The 18289-nt window shown below is 42.8% G+C and overlaps 1 protein-coding gene across 1 annotated transcript in view; it reads right to left on the bottom strand.

The window, feature by feature from the left end:
- The window catches only part of SORCS3 (sortilin related VPS10 domain containing receptor 3), a gene marked incomplete at its 3' end in the record, with an annotated part of 397797 nt that overhangs the window by 211076 nt on the left and 168432 nt on the right, over positions 1-18289 (bottom strand). Inside the window, exon 2 of the mRNA XM_019636290.1 lies at positions 13254-13321. Within this exon, the coding sequence (XP_019491835.1) occupies positions 13254-13321 (68 nt within the window). The remainder of the gene's footprint in view (positions 1-13253; positions 13322-18289) is intronic.

Here is an 18289-nt window from a genome sequence, read left to right as displayed (position 1 = left end):
GGGCTCTAGAATCCAGGGTCTGACTCCAAATCCCAGCTCTACCATCTACCAAAAGCTTGGCCTTGGGAAAGTTATTTAAACTCACTGACCCTCAGCTTCCTCAGCTGTGAAATGGGGGTGAGAGCAGCATTTACCTAACTGGTTTATGCTAAGGCTGGGTAAAACACACAGAAAGCACTTCAATCAGCACCTGGCACATGGTGTGCAGCAAATGTGAACAATAATAATTATTGATGTGATCGTTATTGTTTTATCTGTTCAAATGGGCCTGGATAGTCTGTCAGCAGAAGATATGCATGTTTTTCTTAGAGTCTGGGGCTACATCATTTCCAAGGGCCTCATTACACAAATCTTATTCCAATAACTTTACAATAATTTTAGACATGCTAATGACCTTAAAGCATGTAAATATAGGTGTACAATATGCATATATCACACACATATTACAAACTATGTTAACTTTTCTCTGAATTTCAGAGGTTTTTTTTTTTCCCCCCGGCATAAGAGTTGCAGAAATGTACCTTTCTGAACAAACTTGACAGTGTGCACTCAGAGTCTTAAAATGCCTCTTGTAGAAGTCTACTAAGGATACTAAGGAAATATTCTAAAACACAGACAAAAAAAAATTCATATACCTAGATATTCATTACAAGAACTGTAAAATAGTGAAAAACTGTAAAACAATGTAAATCTCCAAAAATAGAATAATGAATATAGTTAAGCAAATTACAAAAGAGCAATACAATGCACTGTTATGCAAACATTAATATGTTTGCAAAACGTTTTGAATAACATAGAACAATGCTTAGTCTAATGTTATATGGAAATAAACAATTATTTGTACAAGAGGATCTCAATTATGTAAAATATATAGGTAGAAATGTATCGGTATACATATGCTGAAACTTAACGTTAATTTTAAACAGGGTTATAAATGGTAGCTATTTTTATAGTACGTTTCATTTTTCAAGCTTTCAAAAATTATTTTTATTAGTAAAATTATTGCACAAAAATTTAAATATGCAAAAAACAGAAAAACTTGGAAGCTTAAGAATCTCATTGTTTCTTCCTTGTTGGCTACACAAAATCTTGTACAATACCTCAATTTTTAAGTCTGAGGGAATCCAGGCAAATGCATTAAAAGCAGCGGTTCTCAACCTGTGGGTCGCGACCCCTTTGGGGGTCGAATGACCCTTTCACAGGGATCGCCTAAGGCCATCAGAAAACAAAAAGATACTTACATTATGATTCATAACAGTAGCAAAATTACAGTTATAGAGTAGCAGTGAAAATAATTTTATGGTTGGGGGTCACCACAACATGAGGAACTGTATTAAGGGGTCTCGGCATTAGGAAGGTTGAGAATTAAAGAAAATTTAATTCTCTTTAAATTTTAAAGAGAATGCTAATATAAAGTATCAAGGTATCAAAGCAAATCAGAATTAGGTCCAATTCCAAATTCCTCACAGTCTGCATTGTTACTGTCCTGCCTTCCATATCCACACAACAAGCACATGTTGATAAATGAAATGAAATCAGCTTAAGAAGGCAGGCCACCTCCTTTATCCTCTGACCCAAGCTTCTAGAATGCTGTAGTCTGACCTTTGAGTATAGCAAGCTAATGAAGCATGCCTGGCCCCTAATGGCCCCTCACTACATCTGACTCCATGAGCCAGTCATCACACCTTAGCTCCAGTGGCATAGGATCCATGTTTATCCACCTAAAAGCCAGTAAGAGATTCAGGGGGAGAGGCTACAGAGGAAGTTTCTGGTTCCCTTCAAGCAAGGAGGCTTCATGCCCTTTTCACTCCTGACCCATTAAACATGAGATCCTTGGATATTCTACAAAGATAGGAAGATAAATAAAGTCACAAGCAAACACATGGATGGATGGATGGATGGATGGATGAAAAGTAATCCTAAGAATGGCATAATAGTCTCAGAACTGACCCCCCCCACCGCCATTTTTTCCCCCACACTAAATCACTCTTTCTAAACACATCTATCCAAAAGCACAGCTATGATTTTACAATTGCTGTTCACAACCCTTTGCTCTTTCCTCTCTCCCCAACAGAAAGGGACCTAAACTGTTCATTCAGGCATTGAAATCTCCCCCAATGTGACTGTCACTTCCTCTCCAGCCTCTTAGTCGCCTCCCCTGCACCGCATCCTCACTTCAGCTCCACTGGCCTCCGAAGCATTCCTCAAATGCGTCCTGGTCATTCGCTGCTCCTGGATTTTAATCTAGTTATTTACCCAGCATGCCCATTCCTTCACATTACCCATCAAAGTCGTTCGATTATATTTCTTTCATGCCATAATATAATATGAAAGGTTTGTACTCTTTAAAAATTTGCATATTTTAAGTCACCTTTACATTAGAATACATGAGAAGACACGTGATATATGTGAGGGCTATTGATCTGGGATTCCCAGAGCCCTTTCCTTGCTTTTTTCTGGCGGTCCGTTCTCTCTGTGCATAGGAATGAGCAAGAGAGCAAGCCCAAGCCAGGAATTTCTCACCTGTGAACACAGATAAAGCTTTAACTACATGACTCAAGTGGTCCCTACCATTCTTTCTCTTGGGAATTTAAATCACAGAGAAGGTAGTTGTCCTATAATAGCACCCAGCTGTCACGGGCCCTGGAAATGGAAAGAGTTGAGTCATGACATGCTGTGGTCCCTGCAGAGGGCCAGGATTTTGTTGGTCCTCGGGTTTTGTCATTCTCTCTTCCTCAAAATGTTGAGCCATCCCAGTGTCCTTCCAACAGATCCTCCATCTGGCCTAAGTTAGCAATGGTTTCTATTGCTTGCAACCAAAAATTATGAAGAGAAAGCCTTCCAAAGTCACCCGGAAACCATTCCCCATTGGTTATGATCTCTGATATCCCAGGGAGCCTAGATTCCCAGCTGTCAACTCGCCCTCATAGGGTTTATCTCAAGCACAGCTCCATGAAGAGCAGCACCTATGACCATTCTCTTATGTCACCACTCTCTAAAATCAATGTTAATTGCCCAATTAAACAAGCCTGATGCTGACAGAATGTGAGCTAATTAGTAAGTGCCAGAGCTCATTCCAATTATTAACCTTTTATGGTTGTCATTTATAAAGATAAGGGTGCAACTATGGATTTTTGCATGAAGGATTGTGCCTGTCATTCTGAGCCAGCCAGAAGGAAAGTGGGTAAAAGGTAGTGTGCTGGGAGGAAGATCCCCTAAAATAAGTTTCCAAGGACCTTTCAGAAACAAAGGCGGCCATGACGTCTCTTAGATCAGTGCTTACATCAGAATGTAGTAGAACTCCTTTATAAGTTCTTAGATCTTAACCCCAAAACTTGATTCAGTAGATTTGGAATAAGGCCCAGGAAATGTTTCTTCTATTTCCCAGCCACTTCTCACGATCTACCAGAACTAAAATCACTTAGACAAATATCCAAGGAAACTCATTCCTAGCCCCCAAAGTAGCCCCATAGCCACAGCTCTCTTATGAGATATGAATGATTACCAAGCTAGAAAGGCCAGGAAAGAGGGATCACTAATGTAACAGCAAGAGCGTAGGGCTGCTGAGAATCAAGAGACCGAGATTTGGGTCCCAGATTTGTAATCACTGACTACCAACCCATTCAAGACCTTAGTTGATCCATCTGTAAAATAGAATATTCAATTATACAAGCCTCACACTCCTTTCAGGAATTTGAGATGTGCATGTGTTCATGTGGGCCATAACTACAAATATGATATCAATTCAAGACATTAGTACCATTGAAAGGGAATCTTTTAAAAGATAAACTCTACAGCTTTCATTTTAGGACTTGACGTTAGCTTTAACTTGGGCACAGCCCATGTAGAAGCAGAAGCAAGAGGTAAAATGTTTCCTTTTCAAGTTCAGTGATTCCAGAAAAGAAGCCTCACAGACATATGACAAAGGAAGAGGCCATTTTACCAGTTTATTGCTCCCCAAATAATGTCTAGGGCAGTGATCCTTGTGGGGAGGCTGCCAGAAGACATTTATAGTCTATGTCCAATAAAGTAATTGGCCACCAAACGATGAGAAAGTAACTATGAAAGCCTGACTACCTGATCTTTACAGTTGTTATATATATAAGCAGAAATGGGGTACGTAAAACTCCACTCTCCTATAAACTTGGAAATAGGTAGGCTCTGTGTGAATTGAAAATCCCCCCACCCATTTTATTTGGCTTCAAACCACATTCCAAGGACCCACCTATCATAGTTTTACACACGTAGACATCAGGCAGGAAATAAACCAAAGCTTACCTTACAGAGTAGGAAAATGTGTCCATTTATACATGTTATTTTAGAAGGGACTGTCTGATCCTATTGACTTATTAACATCATTAGAAGGCTAATGAATCTACTGCTGAGAAAATGAGAGGGAGCTCAGGTTGTGAAAGGGGGACAGGCAGAATTTCACACCCCTTCTCCAAATGGTGGGATTATTTATGATTGTGATAAAATGGCACCACATTTGGAGGAAAAGAAATACACCCATAAACTAACAATCCACAGACACAATCCACACAAAAGTGTTCCATTCTCTCAGCCACTGGACAAAATCAAGATTTATACATGTCTGGGTCCTCCCTCGTGGAAGAAAAAAGACAAGGCCATAAAAAGAACCCCTCTTTCCCATAATAAACAGGAAAGCATTAAATCTGTAACCCAGATCTGCTCCTCCAGTGTCCTCATTTCTCTGTTCTCTAGCAAAACAAGATGTCTGTGGGCTCAGTAGTTAGAGCAAACTCCTTTCTCATTCTATTTTCTGGAACAAAGCCTTTCATAGATTGAACCATGGGCCTTATCTTTAATGAATTTCAATCAAGTAGTTTGGGCAGGTGTTCTAGCTAACGGCCACTATCCATGAGTGACCAGCACGTTGGTGGAGTGTGTCCATGTTGTTGACACTACCAGGTTTTCAAAGGACAGTGGCTGTGCTCAGGAACGGGGCTGCCATCGACGGACCATCGTGAATCCTAATGTGCGTGCTTCCTGTGTGACTTCACAAGTTGGTAGACTCTGTGAGCTTGGAGTCAAAAGACACTTGAGAGAACATTTCACCTAATGCCTTTATTTATGAAGAAACGGAAGGATGGCATGAGTAACCCAATCCATTAGTAACTGGGATGGGCCTAGAAACCAAGCTTCTGCTGAGCTCTGTGGTTCCCAGCCTTACCTGAAGACAAGACTGCACCAGGGAGCTTTTAATATTATACATCCTGAGCAACACCCAGCTTTTCTAAGTTAGAATCTCTTGGGTAGGGCCCAGGAATCTAAATTTGTAACACATTCCACCAGTAATTCTCAGGGTAGCCAAGGTTCAGAAACACACATGACCTCACCCTGCCTTCCAGGTTAATTACTTGGGAGATAACAAAGCTTTTCAATGGGCTTAAATTCACTAAGAGTTGCACTGAAAACAAAATAACCAGTAATGAACCAGTCAACACTATGTTAGGGAAACTTAAATCAGATTGTGCTTTGCATCTTGCTCCCAAAATCATCATTACCATCATTTGCTGTAGGGAAACCAAGAACTATATTAACCTTCCCCTTTGGCCAAGGATGGATGAGTAACTAAAGGAGAAGGCTCTGGAATGTTCTCTCAATAGAGATATATCATTTCCAATCATTATGTGCTTAAGATTCTAGATGTGTCCTGCACCCCACTCTCCTAAAGATATCAGCACAGCTGACATCTGTAGCCTGGTGGAAGCTGCTAGGGCTAGGAGGATATAGGCCTATGAACAAATAATAATTATTATATTAAGTAACCATTAGGTTGCAGGCATTTTGCACTCTATGAATCATCTCACTACTCCTCACAAAGCTTCCATGAGATAGGTCTTATTGTCATTCCATTGTACGGATAAGTAAATGAGGCATAGAGAAATTAAAACATTGCTCAAGGTGATACAGCTAGTAAGCAGATCTGGGATTCCCATCCAGACAATTTGAATCCAGAATCCATTCCTTTAACCGCCACACATGCTCAACCCCATCAGTTACCAGGTGTTTCTAAGAACTCTGGGAACTACTAGTATATGAAACAGTCTTTCCTCTTAAGAATTTCACATCCTAATGGAGCAGCAGTTTTCAACCTGTGGGGCGCGACCCCATTGGGGGTCGAATGATCCTTTCACAGGGGTCACCTAAGACCATCGAAAAACAAAAAGATATTTACATTATGATTCATAACTGTAGCAAAATTACAGTTATAGAGTAGCAACGAAAATAATTTTATGGTTGGGGGGTCACCACAACATGAGGAACTGTATTAAGGGGTCGCGGCATCAGGAAGGTTGAGAACCGCTGTAATGGAGCAATACGATGGTTTATATTAAACAGCAAAACAAAATATACATGTACATTGAGCACACCTCTAATTCATTCCTAAAATTGCTTTGCATCCTTTATAGAATGAGGTGGGGTAATAAGAAGAAAAATATCAATATTTCTACAGTAGGGCCATGCATCGCAGAATATGCTGTATTTTGTTTATACATATATCTTGCATATGCTTGATGCTGTTTCCTATGTGCATTAATCTTGTCTGTCAACCAAACTAAACATTCTTTGAGGATAGCAATCAGGACATAACTTATTCTGCATCTCCCAGCAGTGAGAGCAGGGCTGCTTACATATGGAGGCTCAATTAATTTGTTCATTTGATTGCTCGCTGACCCATTCAGCAGTTTCCACCGGATTTACTACCACTGAAAGCAAATAGGAGAAGGCCCCGGTTCTAGAGGGAGGATTTCACAGCCTGTATCAGCCCAGCCTTCGGGACCTCACTTTATGAAGGGACTAACGAATAGGACGGAAAGCTTTTAATTAACAACCTAGCAAAAAAAAAAAAAGATGTCATTCCAATCTGCAGGTTGTTTCCATTAATTCACTCAGATTCAGCAGGAATTCCACTAAGGAATTGGGGTGAGCAGCTGGAGAGGGAGGGAAGCACATAAATAAATCATGAGTGTCATTAAAATTTGTAAACTAATAACTTCTGGAAAGTCTTAGCAATTATTATCAGGGTTTTCTTGGCAAACAAAAAATTAATAAATCCAAAAGGTCTCCAATTCCTATTAAAAAGAAAAAAAAAAGAAAAACCAGCATTCCCCAGAAAGGTCACTGACAGAACAATTAGCGGAGGAAATAAATGGCCCAGACAACAGCTTGCAAAGCATATGAAAAGTCACAGGAGTCCCCAGTGGCAGGAGGTTGAGACAACTCAATACAAGGAAGCGACAGGGCAAGGCAGGGCTGGGATTGATTCAGGCCTGTTGGGACGTCAGTGCAGTTCTTCATGTCCTTATTTAGTGTCGTCCAAGCTCCAGGCTTTGTAGATCCAGAAACCAGAAAGGCACAAGGTCCCTGCTCTTGAGAGGTTCCCAGGCTGGGAACCAATCACACCCGACTGTAAGGGGATGACATTAGCAGTGAGCAGTGGAGGGGCACCCCACCCAGGGAGGAAGGTGTCCAGGAGGATTTGCCCAGGATGTGGTACACTCCATAAACTCCCCAACCAGGAACCCCTGGGCCTAAAGCCCCCTTGCTCCGAGGGCCCCACGGCCAAGCACACAGGAGGAAAGGCTGAGCCATCTGGCTACTTATCAAAAAGCAGAATGTCTCACATACTGCTGGGCTAGAAGTGGATGACACGGAGCAAGAGAGGAGAGAGAACGGAGGTGAGGCAGCAGTGGAGGAAGACCATCCATTGCAAAGGATCCTCGGTTCCTCTTATGCCTCCACAATTGCAAATTCGTTTAGCTCTATGAGTACCCCTAATCCGATAGGAAACCAAGAGGAAAGCTTCTGTAAGACCTCACACCTGACAGAAACTGACCACTCAGGGACCCTTCCTAGAGACTAGTCCTTGGGATGGACACATTGAAGCCAGAGAATTGCTTGCCAGCTCATCTCCCTCCACATACAAGTTCCTTAAACTATTTTTCTTCTTTGAGGAAAGGGTAATGTGTTTTTCAGTCCAAGTGTGAATGTTTCAGACACAGAACTGAGTCCAAGAAGCGATTTGCCAGTCAGAAACATTAATCCCAACCATGGCTTATGTTCAAAACTAAAGACTCCAAAACCTCAGGCAGTGGAATCATTGGCCTTATCATAGTTTCCACTTCCTCGCTCCCAAATTGAGGCCCATGAATGCCACCAAATGAGCCAGAGGCACACACACATATGCTTGCAGAGGGGCGTGACGATGGGGCCAGGATGCGTGCCACATGTCATGTCATTGTCAGAGGAATGAGGAAGAACATGGCCCTGTCTTTGAGTCCACGATGCCTGCACACCATGACAACAGCCTATTTTCAGTGGGGATGGAGGAGACAGGAAGTAGAGGGTTATATCCAGCTGTAGGGTCCCCATTTAACAGGACATGTGACACTGTGGAAAGAGTCCCAGATCAGGAACCAGGGAGCACTCCTAGCCTCAGACTTAGGTACGAATCCCCCCTACTTCTTAGCTATCAGATCTGGGACAAGTTCTGTAACTCTGAAAGCTCAATGTTCTCATCTGTAATATGGGGCCAGTGATACCCAACTCTCAAGTTTGTTGTAAAGGACAGAACAAGACAGCTTAGGTAAAGAAGCCAGCATAGAGAAGCAGCTCAATTGCCTGTGGATTACATGATGACGACTAACTCTCCTTGAGTGTGTGCCATGCCTAGGCACTACACGCCAGGCACTTTTCTAGGCAGTTTATGTATTTTATTTCAGTGAAATGTCATAACCACTCTATCAGGTTGGTGCAAGTATAATCCTCATTGTACAGATAAGGAAATGGAGGCAGAGAGGTAAGCAGCTTGTTCAAGGTTACTCACTGGCTAAGTGGAGAAGCATGGACTTGGACCCAGATCATCTGTTCCAGAACCTTCACTTTAATTCATTTGATGAGGAGGAAACTGTTTAATGCTGAGCCTCCTGACTCTGATTCACCTCTCCTCCTCGGGGAAGGCGTCTATAAAGTCTAATAGAGATAGGGCCCAACATCACTGTTGACTGATGGGCAGCCTCCAGGCTTGACACACGATGGGCTGAAAAAGTACCCTGAAAGTGAAGCCCTGGCTCTTTTTTAAAAAGTCAACCCCTAACCTCACTAATGCTCTAGCTTGAAATCTTATATGCAAAATATTATTTGAGTAAGAGATGCCAACAGATGGTTGTGCTAATGGCCAATTTACACAGCCATCTTTGTGTTGGTGGAGAAAACAAACTTGTGGGCTGGCCGAGTGGCTCAGTTGATTAAGAGCTCGCTCAAGAGTGTGAGCTCTGAGCAACAGCAGTTCGAGTCCCAGCCTGAGCTGAGCTGCCGCTGAGCTGCCAACAGGTGGCAGGATGGCTCAGCTAAAAAAAAAAAAAACTTGAACCACCTCCAATATAATAGCACCAAGGAGTTCCAAAGAGTGTCACAAGGACACAAGATACTGCTCCATTGTTGAATGCTTTTAAACAGTCTTGTCTATTTAGAAGTAGATGGCCTCTGAATTACTAATCCAGTGAGGCAAATAATCATATCACACTGGTGCCTGCCCGGGTGGGTGTCATCTTGTCATGACAGCTACTGCTCCTGTCTGTACAGAAAATTGAAGAAGAATCACCAAATTCAATTTCAACTTGGTTAAGCATGTTGGGCCAAATCGTGACACCGAAAGCGTGCATGTTTAATTTAGTTTCCGTTCCCTGCACACTGTATCAGTACGGAAGGCCACAGTGCCCTAGGCTCTAACTGTACATGCATTCTCATCAGTATAGAAAAGCGAGTGGGAGACACATGCCTTTAGGGGCTGAGCGGGGAAGACAATGAAAAGTTAGAAGACACCCTGTGAGGCCCCAGCCAGTCGGAAAATTTCCGCAAAGTTTAGGAGCAGTCCCTTTCCTCAATCACACTCTACCCAGGAGTTCCTAAGCTGGGCTTTATCAGACCCATGAAGCCTCTGAAATACAACACAAAAATACATTCCTATATAACATTTATCCAGAGGGAAAGCCCATAATATCCACCAGCTTTTCAAATCCCTAAAAAAAAAATCACACCACATGGAATCTGTTACCTGTAAACTATGCTCTGAGTAACTCCCTTTGGTTTGGCCCCTTCTGTGACCCTGAGGAGTCCCCACACTTCCTACCTGGTCCAACACCCAGCTGCTCTCCTGCCTCCTGTTTGGCTCCCTTCTCTCCTGCAGCCCAGCTTTGCCTGGCCTTTTCCCTGTGCTGGGAACATTCTTGCACTTTCCATTTGCCAAATTGCATCTCGTCCATCATTCCAACACCCAGCTCAGAGAATCTTGTCCACAAAAGGACATCTTTGGCTAAGTTGAAATTGATATTCCAATCCCCCCCTTCTCCTCGCCTCCCCCCCAGTTGGCACAAGGGACCACATTCTAAATCACTATTCTCCTTCCCTATCTCCTGCCATCACCCCATGAAGAGCTCTGCCAAGTCTCAGATAAGTCTTGGTGCCCTACAATCTGTATCACACGAACCCCTGCAACAATGGATCCTAATCAACAAAGTCAATAATGGAATGAAAGCTACACAGACATACAGGGTTATAGCAATCATTAATTATTACAATTAAGTGAGCACTTCCTGCATGCGATTACCATCCTGTTTGTTCATTTATTATTCCATTGAACGCTTGTAATCCAGCCACTAATTTATTTATTGAGCAAACACATATTAGGTCCCTCCACGTGCCAGATACTGTTCTAGGTATTGAGAATCCAGCAGTAAATTAAAATGAAAAAAAAAAAAAATCTCTCTATAAGCTTAGATGTGACTGTAGGTAGACAATAAATACTCTGTAATGCTTAGCATGCCAGAGGGTGATAAGTGTTAAGGACTGATGAACTTGAAGACCTGGGGCCAGGCCTCACGGACTAGGTGAACAAAGGAGGGACGGAAGTGAGGGAGTGCCTGCCCCTGGCAGAAGAGACGTCAGACAGGGGAAGGGCCAAGTTTAAGGGTTCCCCAGCAAAGAGATCTGTGTGTACAGGAAACAGCAGACAGGACATGTGGCTGGAGTGAAGGTAGGGTCTGTGCTATCTCTGACTTATATTTAGGGAAACTGAGACTTAGACAGTGAAGTGGTTTGAATGGTGGCTCCCCCACAAAAAATATCTACATTCTAACCTCCAAAATCTGTAATGGGAACCTTATTTGAAAAAAAAAGTGTCTTTGCAAATGTAATTAAGGATTGAGATAAGAGCATACAGGATTATCCTAATGATAAGTGCCCTTACAAGAGCCAGAAAAGGAAAGGACAGGCACAGAGGAGAAGGCCACGTGAAGATGATGAAGACAGAGTGGAGTCATGTAGTCACAAGGGATGCTGGCAGCCACCGGAAGGAAGAGGCAAAGAACGAGTCTCCCTAAGCCTCCTCAGAGGAAATGCGGCTCGAAGCACACCTTGATTTCAGACCTCCAGCCTCCAGAACTGGGAGAGAATAAACTTCTGCTGTTTTAAGCCACCCAGTCTGTGGTCCTTCATTATGGCTGCCCTAGGATACTGAGCAGAGAGGATAATAAAGTTCTCAAATTTACAGAGCTCTTTGGGTGGGCAAACTGGGACTTGAATCCTGACCATTGGACATCAGGGTATCTTAGGGCCACTCAGCTGTCTGCTGTCTGTGGTACACACCAGTGAATATACTGGCTGTGATGACCATGGGAACACACACTTGGCCACTTAAGAGCCTCTAGTATGAAGTAATAGGCCTTGGCTCCCTGGCTTTGCCTGGCCACCTCCTAAAACTAGCCCAACCTTTCCTGAAACATGGGCTGCCAGGTAGAGCTCTTTCCCATTGTGAGGACAGCATTTTCTGGCTTGTTTCATTATTTGCACCATGCAGACAGCACGGGAATCAGGCTTCAAGGATCACCACAGTATCACTGTGATTGGGCCTGAGGGTAAGGTTTCTGAGACTCTGATTCCCTGGGAGTCCCACCTGAGTGGAAATAGGCTTGTTTTCATTGATTAGAGGCAGCCGGGTTACTTATACCTCTGCCAATTTTCACTGAGCAGCAAAATTAGGTTTTGGACATCCTATGCAAATGGAGGCAGGCCTCGGTCGATATGAGCAATTAACCCCTAAATATTTAATAGGTGCTGTGGCTGCTGCCCCTCCCTGCAAACACACAAAAAGGTCAAATTAAGAAGCAAAGTGCACAGACCCTCACGCCCCAGACCCCTCTGCTCCAAAACCCCAGGAAACACTCAGAACAGGGCAGCCGAGTCAATGACCTTTTCTGTCAGCGTCCTCCTCCCCGGTCTTTACAAATAACAAAGCAAATGGAATCGATTCACAGCCCTTGAGTCCCATGGACAGAAAAAGCACGGAGCGTGAAGCTCCAACTCAGTGGCTGATGACACTGATGACACAGGCTGTCCTGTGTGACTGCAGCCAGTGTGGCCGTGAGCCTGGGGGGGCATGTACACGTGAGGAGGTACACGGAAGGATAAGTGCGCGGGTGTTCCCTCTCCAGAGAAACTCCGAGGTTCATGGCTTCATTCGCGCCGTCTCTGACTTAGTCCACCCACAGCCACCCTCTCCCTGTCCCACAGGCCCCCGTGTCCCGTGGAGGCTGACTTATCCAGCACGCACAATGGGCGCAGTGCCTGGGGCACAAGTGCTTTCATTTCTTTTAAAGTCAAAATGAAAAATGAAATTTTAGGCTGAAAAAAATGTATGAATACATTTGTCTCTATACCAATGTGCTTATAAAATATATCTTTTAATATAATTTAATGGAGGAAGCAGCCCACAAACGTTAGGCACCATGAAAGTCATTGCACAGACCTGACTCCCACAGGGGTCTGTTCTCCTAAGAACAGGGCTTCTCAAAAATGGCCACATCTTTCAGACACAAAGGGCTGAAAGCAGTCCCTCCTACAGCAGCTCCCTTACCCTGGCCTCTCCTTGTGTCAGGCACGCTTCCTTGATCTCTCCAACCAGACCCGTGTCCAACGAAGACTGAGACACTTGAGGAAAGAAGTAACAACACTGCCAAAGAGGATGTGTGACAGGACCCAAAGGAGACAAGCAGAGCGCTAAGGGAATTCACAGGCGGCGGCCGTCAGTTCCACCTGGGGCATTAAAGAGGGCTTCCAGGAGGAAGCTCATCTTCAGCCCCTTCCAAAACAGGCATCCCAGCTGCTTAGCTGGCATGTCTCACGTGAGCGGAGCCAAGTAGCTCCTTAAGAATCTCTAATCCACTTACCTCCAAAGTGAACTCTCAGTCACGCTCCCCAGGTTGAAGTCATACAGCTTCGTCAGGATAAGTATAACCTGTGAGGAGGGCAGAGGAGAGGAAGAAAAGGGGGGAAAAAAGCTTACTTTAGTTTGTGTAATGATATACAATGTATCTCAGATCACCCAGCGGAGGCCTTAGTCGCTATCCATTGAGTTCAGGGATATTATAGGATCAAGCAAGGGGGAGACAAATATTAATTTAATGCATCCCCTAACTGGTAGCATTCATTTTAATCCTGATGATGCTTTGCATTTGAAATAAAACATAGCAACAGGAATTAACAGGGTATCTACCATTGTCTTTCCACATCTGTCCTCCTTTCAGTTCAGGCATGGGGCCGGCTGGGTGTGTTCACTAGTAAGGTCACCCAGAGGTCAGAGGATGGGCTTGCTTTGGATCTGGAGATGACTAACTTACAGACTTGCACTAAAAGGGTAAGAAGGACAGGGCCTGATTCTGTCTACAAAGGGGTTCAATGAGATTTTGTGTTTCCATCACTAGGGCCTCGGCAGCCATCAATACTTGAGAGCTAGAGCTGCCTGTTAGCAGTTTGCTGAAATGGTCTTGGGCTGGTCAGTCTGGTACCATGACTTTTAAACTTCTCCAGCTGGGGACTTGGATATCAGACATTTCCCTGCCTGCCCCTCATGTGCCTGGACAGGGACTTAGGCACAACTCCACACCTACAAGGGTGCTAAGCACAGGCACCTGAATCGATGTTAATCAAAACGCAGGTGCCTAATATACAGCGTCTGCCTGCATGCCTGATAATCCAGTTACACATAATTGTGTTTATCTAAATTTAATGCACAACTCATTTCACTTTCCTCAGCTCCTTCCCATTCCACAATTTAACTTCCTCCAGTTCATTTGCACAGCAGCCATTAAACTCTTTCTGAGATAATGAATTTCTGCTACCAAGATGGGCTTTCCCATTCTAGGTACCCATTTCAAATTAAAGAAAAATAATCAGCCATTATATTGAACATTTATATCGTACTTAACTGATGACATAACATGCACTTTGATATTTATTTTCATCTAGCCCCCCATGGGGTGGGTCAGTTCCATTTCCATTTCTTTTATGTAAACTAAGAAAAGAATTAGAGGCAAGGATGTGACCCATTAGAGGTCAAAGAGAGTCCATGGCAAAGTTGGTTTGGGACATTCAATTATTCTTCAGGGCCTTTGCTGGAGAGCTCATAGGTCTCCTCTCTGATTGCATGCTATGATGGGGATGGTGGATTAACAGGAAACGCTAAAGCCAAGAAAGACATCAATGGCATGGTATTTGTAGACCAGTAAAATCTACCAAGCCACCTGTCCTATTAGCATAGCACAACAGCAAGGAGTGTGTATCCCATGCAAAGAATTGTTCTCCACAGTCACCCCATGGTCCTTGCCTTTGCCATTCACAGGGAGTTTCCTCACTTGTTAAATCCAGGGGCTAATGAAGGCAAGTGATTTATCCACACCCTCCACAAACAAATGCCTAGCAACGTGCCAGGTGATTCCTGTTTTGTTGAATTAATACACACACCTACATACAATAGACTTCTTATCCCCTTTGGTTTGATCTTCTTTCATCTAGAATCATTCTCACAGTCAGTATGCAAAAGCAAAAGTGGCTATATGTAAGCCCTCTCAAATTCTGGACAAACTGAAAACTATGCTCTTCTCAGAATAGGTCAGCACACCCATCTAGAGCTCTACAGGACCAAGTCAGAGCACTTGGTTTTCTCCCAACATCCAGCTTGCAGGGACATCGAATAATCTCCAAACAGTGCAAAATCCACTGAAAGGGATGTTGGGGGTTCCACTTAATTCCTAGAGCTTCTAACAAGTAACTGGGTCTGGAAAGCCCTTCCAGGAACCCAGAGCCATTCTCATTCTCTCAGTCTCCTTACCCGGTGCTTAGGCCACTCTCCTTCCTTCCTTTGTCTTCTTCCATCTTGTCTGTCCCTAATATATGTTTCTTGTTGTATCTAATTTTATCTTGGCGTCTGCTTCTTGAAGGATCCAGACAAACACAGCCTTCCAAACCGCTATGAATATTATTGCTGCCTTCATAGTAGATAGTTTCAATTGTGCCTGTGAATCCATGTACTTTCTTGATTAGAAATCTTTACTGGCTCCCTCCACCTAAGGAAGAAACCCAGATTCCTTACCCTGGTATATAAGTCACTCCACTGTCTGACGCCTCCAGCCACTTCCCAGTTCTCAAGAAACTATCCCTTAGCAATCCAAGTTTCTCAAGGCGCTGCAAACAATCCAAACCCATTCTCACATCTATTTGCTTTTTTTCCTTCTGTATAATTGCATCATTGCCTGTGCTCAGTCCTTTTATTACCATCTGTATGTGCCTGCCTGTTGTTCAAGAAATAGCTAAAAATCCACCTTCTTCAGGCAGCCTCCCAGGTTCTTCCCAACCATCAGAGTTATTTCTTTTCTGAAGTCCTATTGTGCTTAAAATCCAATTACATCATTTGCTTCTTAGTTAAATACTACTTTGATAGTGTCTAAATGTCACATGAGTTACCTTCTCAACTAGATTCTGAACAACTTGAGGAAGGGTTCATGTTTTGTATTTCTTTATCTCTAGCAGATAGACCCAGCATGTCAACAGTTCCTAAAAATAATCATTTTTTAATCAATGAAACATTAAGAATGTTTTGGTGGCAAATCATAGTCTTCAGAAAGAGATGGTATTAATCTAGTCTATTGTACAGATGAGGAAACTGAGTGACAGAGGGAGGAAGTGACTCAAGTTAAAGTCTCAATAATATGTGACGTTGACGAAGAGTCAAGGCCACTATTCTTCCCACTCCATGAGTACAGCTGGAGACTAACAGTCCCTGGGGAGCAGTGACACAGATTCCCCGGCCCCACTCCCAGCAAGTTTGACTTAGTGGGTCCTGGGTAGAGTCAAGAATTCTTCCAGTGGTGATTGGAGGACCACAATTTGAGCAATACTCCATCACATCTTGATTCCTCTTCCAACTCTGTGCCGAAATAACACCACCCTTCTACCTTGCTGCGATCCTGACCTAGAAAAGCATCCTTTCCTTTAAATTGAGTTTAACCTAACAAAGGAAGCAGGCAGTAGGGGAGGAGGATGTCTCTGCAAAGTCACCCCAGCATTCCCCAGAGAAAAGGTCCCAATTCATGTGACCGAGAATTGGGGACCTGAAGCTTCCTTTCCCCTAGAGCCAGCACAGAAGGAGAAGAATAGAGCTATGAGGACAGGACAATCTAACCTTTAGCCTTGAAACATTCTGTGCCAAGCAAACAAAACCAAGACCAAAATAAATCCTGTCTACCCAAAAAACCAAAAGCCTGCCCACCCCTGGCTTCTCTCATCACTCAAGAGCCTTCCAAAGGTTACCAGGTAAGAGGGAATTACCAGGGAAAAAAATTGCAAGCCCAAGCAGTAAACCCACCTAAGCAGCCTCAGGCTGCTGGGAAGCACTCAGAATAGAAACAGAAGATGCAACTGCGCCTCAGGAATCACCAGGGGATGGGTGTGGCATGCAGGAACGGTGAAGGGCCCATAACAAAGTCTGACTTGACGCTCCTCCAGCAGGGTCCCACAGATGAGAGTGAACACTCAAATTCAAAGGGAGAAAACATTAATTGAATCCCTCCAATGGGCTAAATGATATGCTGGATTTGTCTCAAGCCTCACAACACACTTTTGAGATCGAGTGTGTTATATAATATCCCCATTTTACAGATGAGAAAACTGAGTCTTAAGACCTAAGCAAATTGCCCCCAAGGTACATAACTAGCAAGAAACAGAGACAGCATTCCCAGCCAGAGCTATAGGACTCAACCATGTTTGTTCTGCTCTAATAAAATTCTTCTCCATTCAGCAAATGTTTATGTGGGCTCTGCGTGTAAGGCAATGAGTAGGAATACAGAGAGAAGAAAAACTCCTCAAGGAGTTTATCACCCATTCATGGATTCCACAGCACCTCTTATGCGAATTAAAAAGGTGTCTGCTAACCTCTGGGAATCAGGGAGAAATCCAGGGCTCACAGCCCAGGTGTGAAGATAACTTTTTTTATTAACCATTAAATTTATTTATTTTCTAAATTAGTTTCAGGTGTACAAAACATCGTAATTAGACAAGTACTTCACAAAGTGATAACCCCAATAAGCCTATTATCCATCTGACACTGTACATAGTTATTACAATATTACTGACTATATTCCCTATGCTATACTTTATATCCCCGTGGCCATTTTTTTTTTAATTTAGTTGACATTCAGTATTATTTTATATTAGCTTCAGGTGCACAGTGTAGTGGTTAAACATTTATATAATTTATGAAGTGATCCCCCCGATAAGTCTAGTTAGTTGCAAAATAGTCAATAAGAGTGAAGATAACTTTTGATTTCTTTCTTTTTGGAAAAAAAAAAAGGAAATGGAGATATGTAATAAGAAAAACACTAGACAAATTGTTGAGAGACCCAGGTTCGTCAAATATGCTTTGTCAAATAAATACTTTTTTGACCTAGCAGGCTGTAATCCTGGAGAGATTTTAGACAGCAGGAGAAATGAAAATAAATTAGAATAATTCTTGAGTAAATAGCACCTCTCTCTTAATATAAGCTATACAAACATACACACAGATAGTAGAAAAGCTCCCAGATATATGTGAGTGTATATGTCAATATAGCTAGAAAAGCTCATATGCATTTGTAATATGCTTCTCAAGCCTCACAGATGCATATATACAGAGGGTGTCAAAAAAATTTATACACATTTTAAGAAAAGAAAAGACTGCATTAAAATTGAAATACAATGAATGGCGCTAGCATTCATTTGATTAATGCCATCTTTTGAGGGAACATTATACTACACATTGCTACTGTAATTCAGTTCAACTTTGAAAAGTAATACATAGATAACATCTCTTAAAATGTGTACTTTGTGTACTCTTTTTGATTCTATACACACACACACACATATATATCTATATCTATATATATATATATAT

This window comes from Hipposideros armiger, unplaced genomic scaffold, assembly GCF_001890085.2.
Source record: "Hipposideros armiger isolate ML-2016 unplaced genomic scaffold, ASM189008v1 scaffold_28, whole genome shotgun sequence".
In the NCBI taxonomy this organism is placed as follows: domain Eukaryota; kingdom Metazoa; phylum Chordata; class Mammalia; order Chiroptera; family Hipposideridae; genus Hipposideros; species Hipposideros armiger.
Note: the sequence above shows the minus strand (reverse complement) of the source record. Positions and strands in the feature narration are given on the sequence as shown.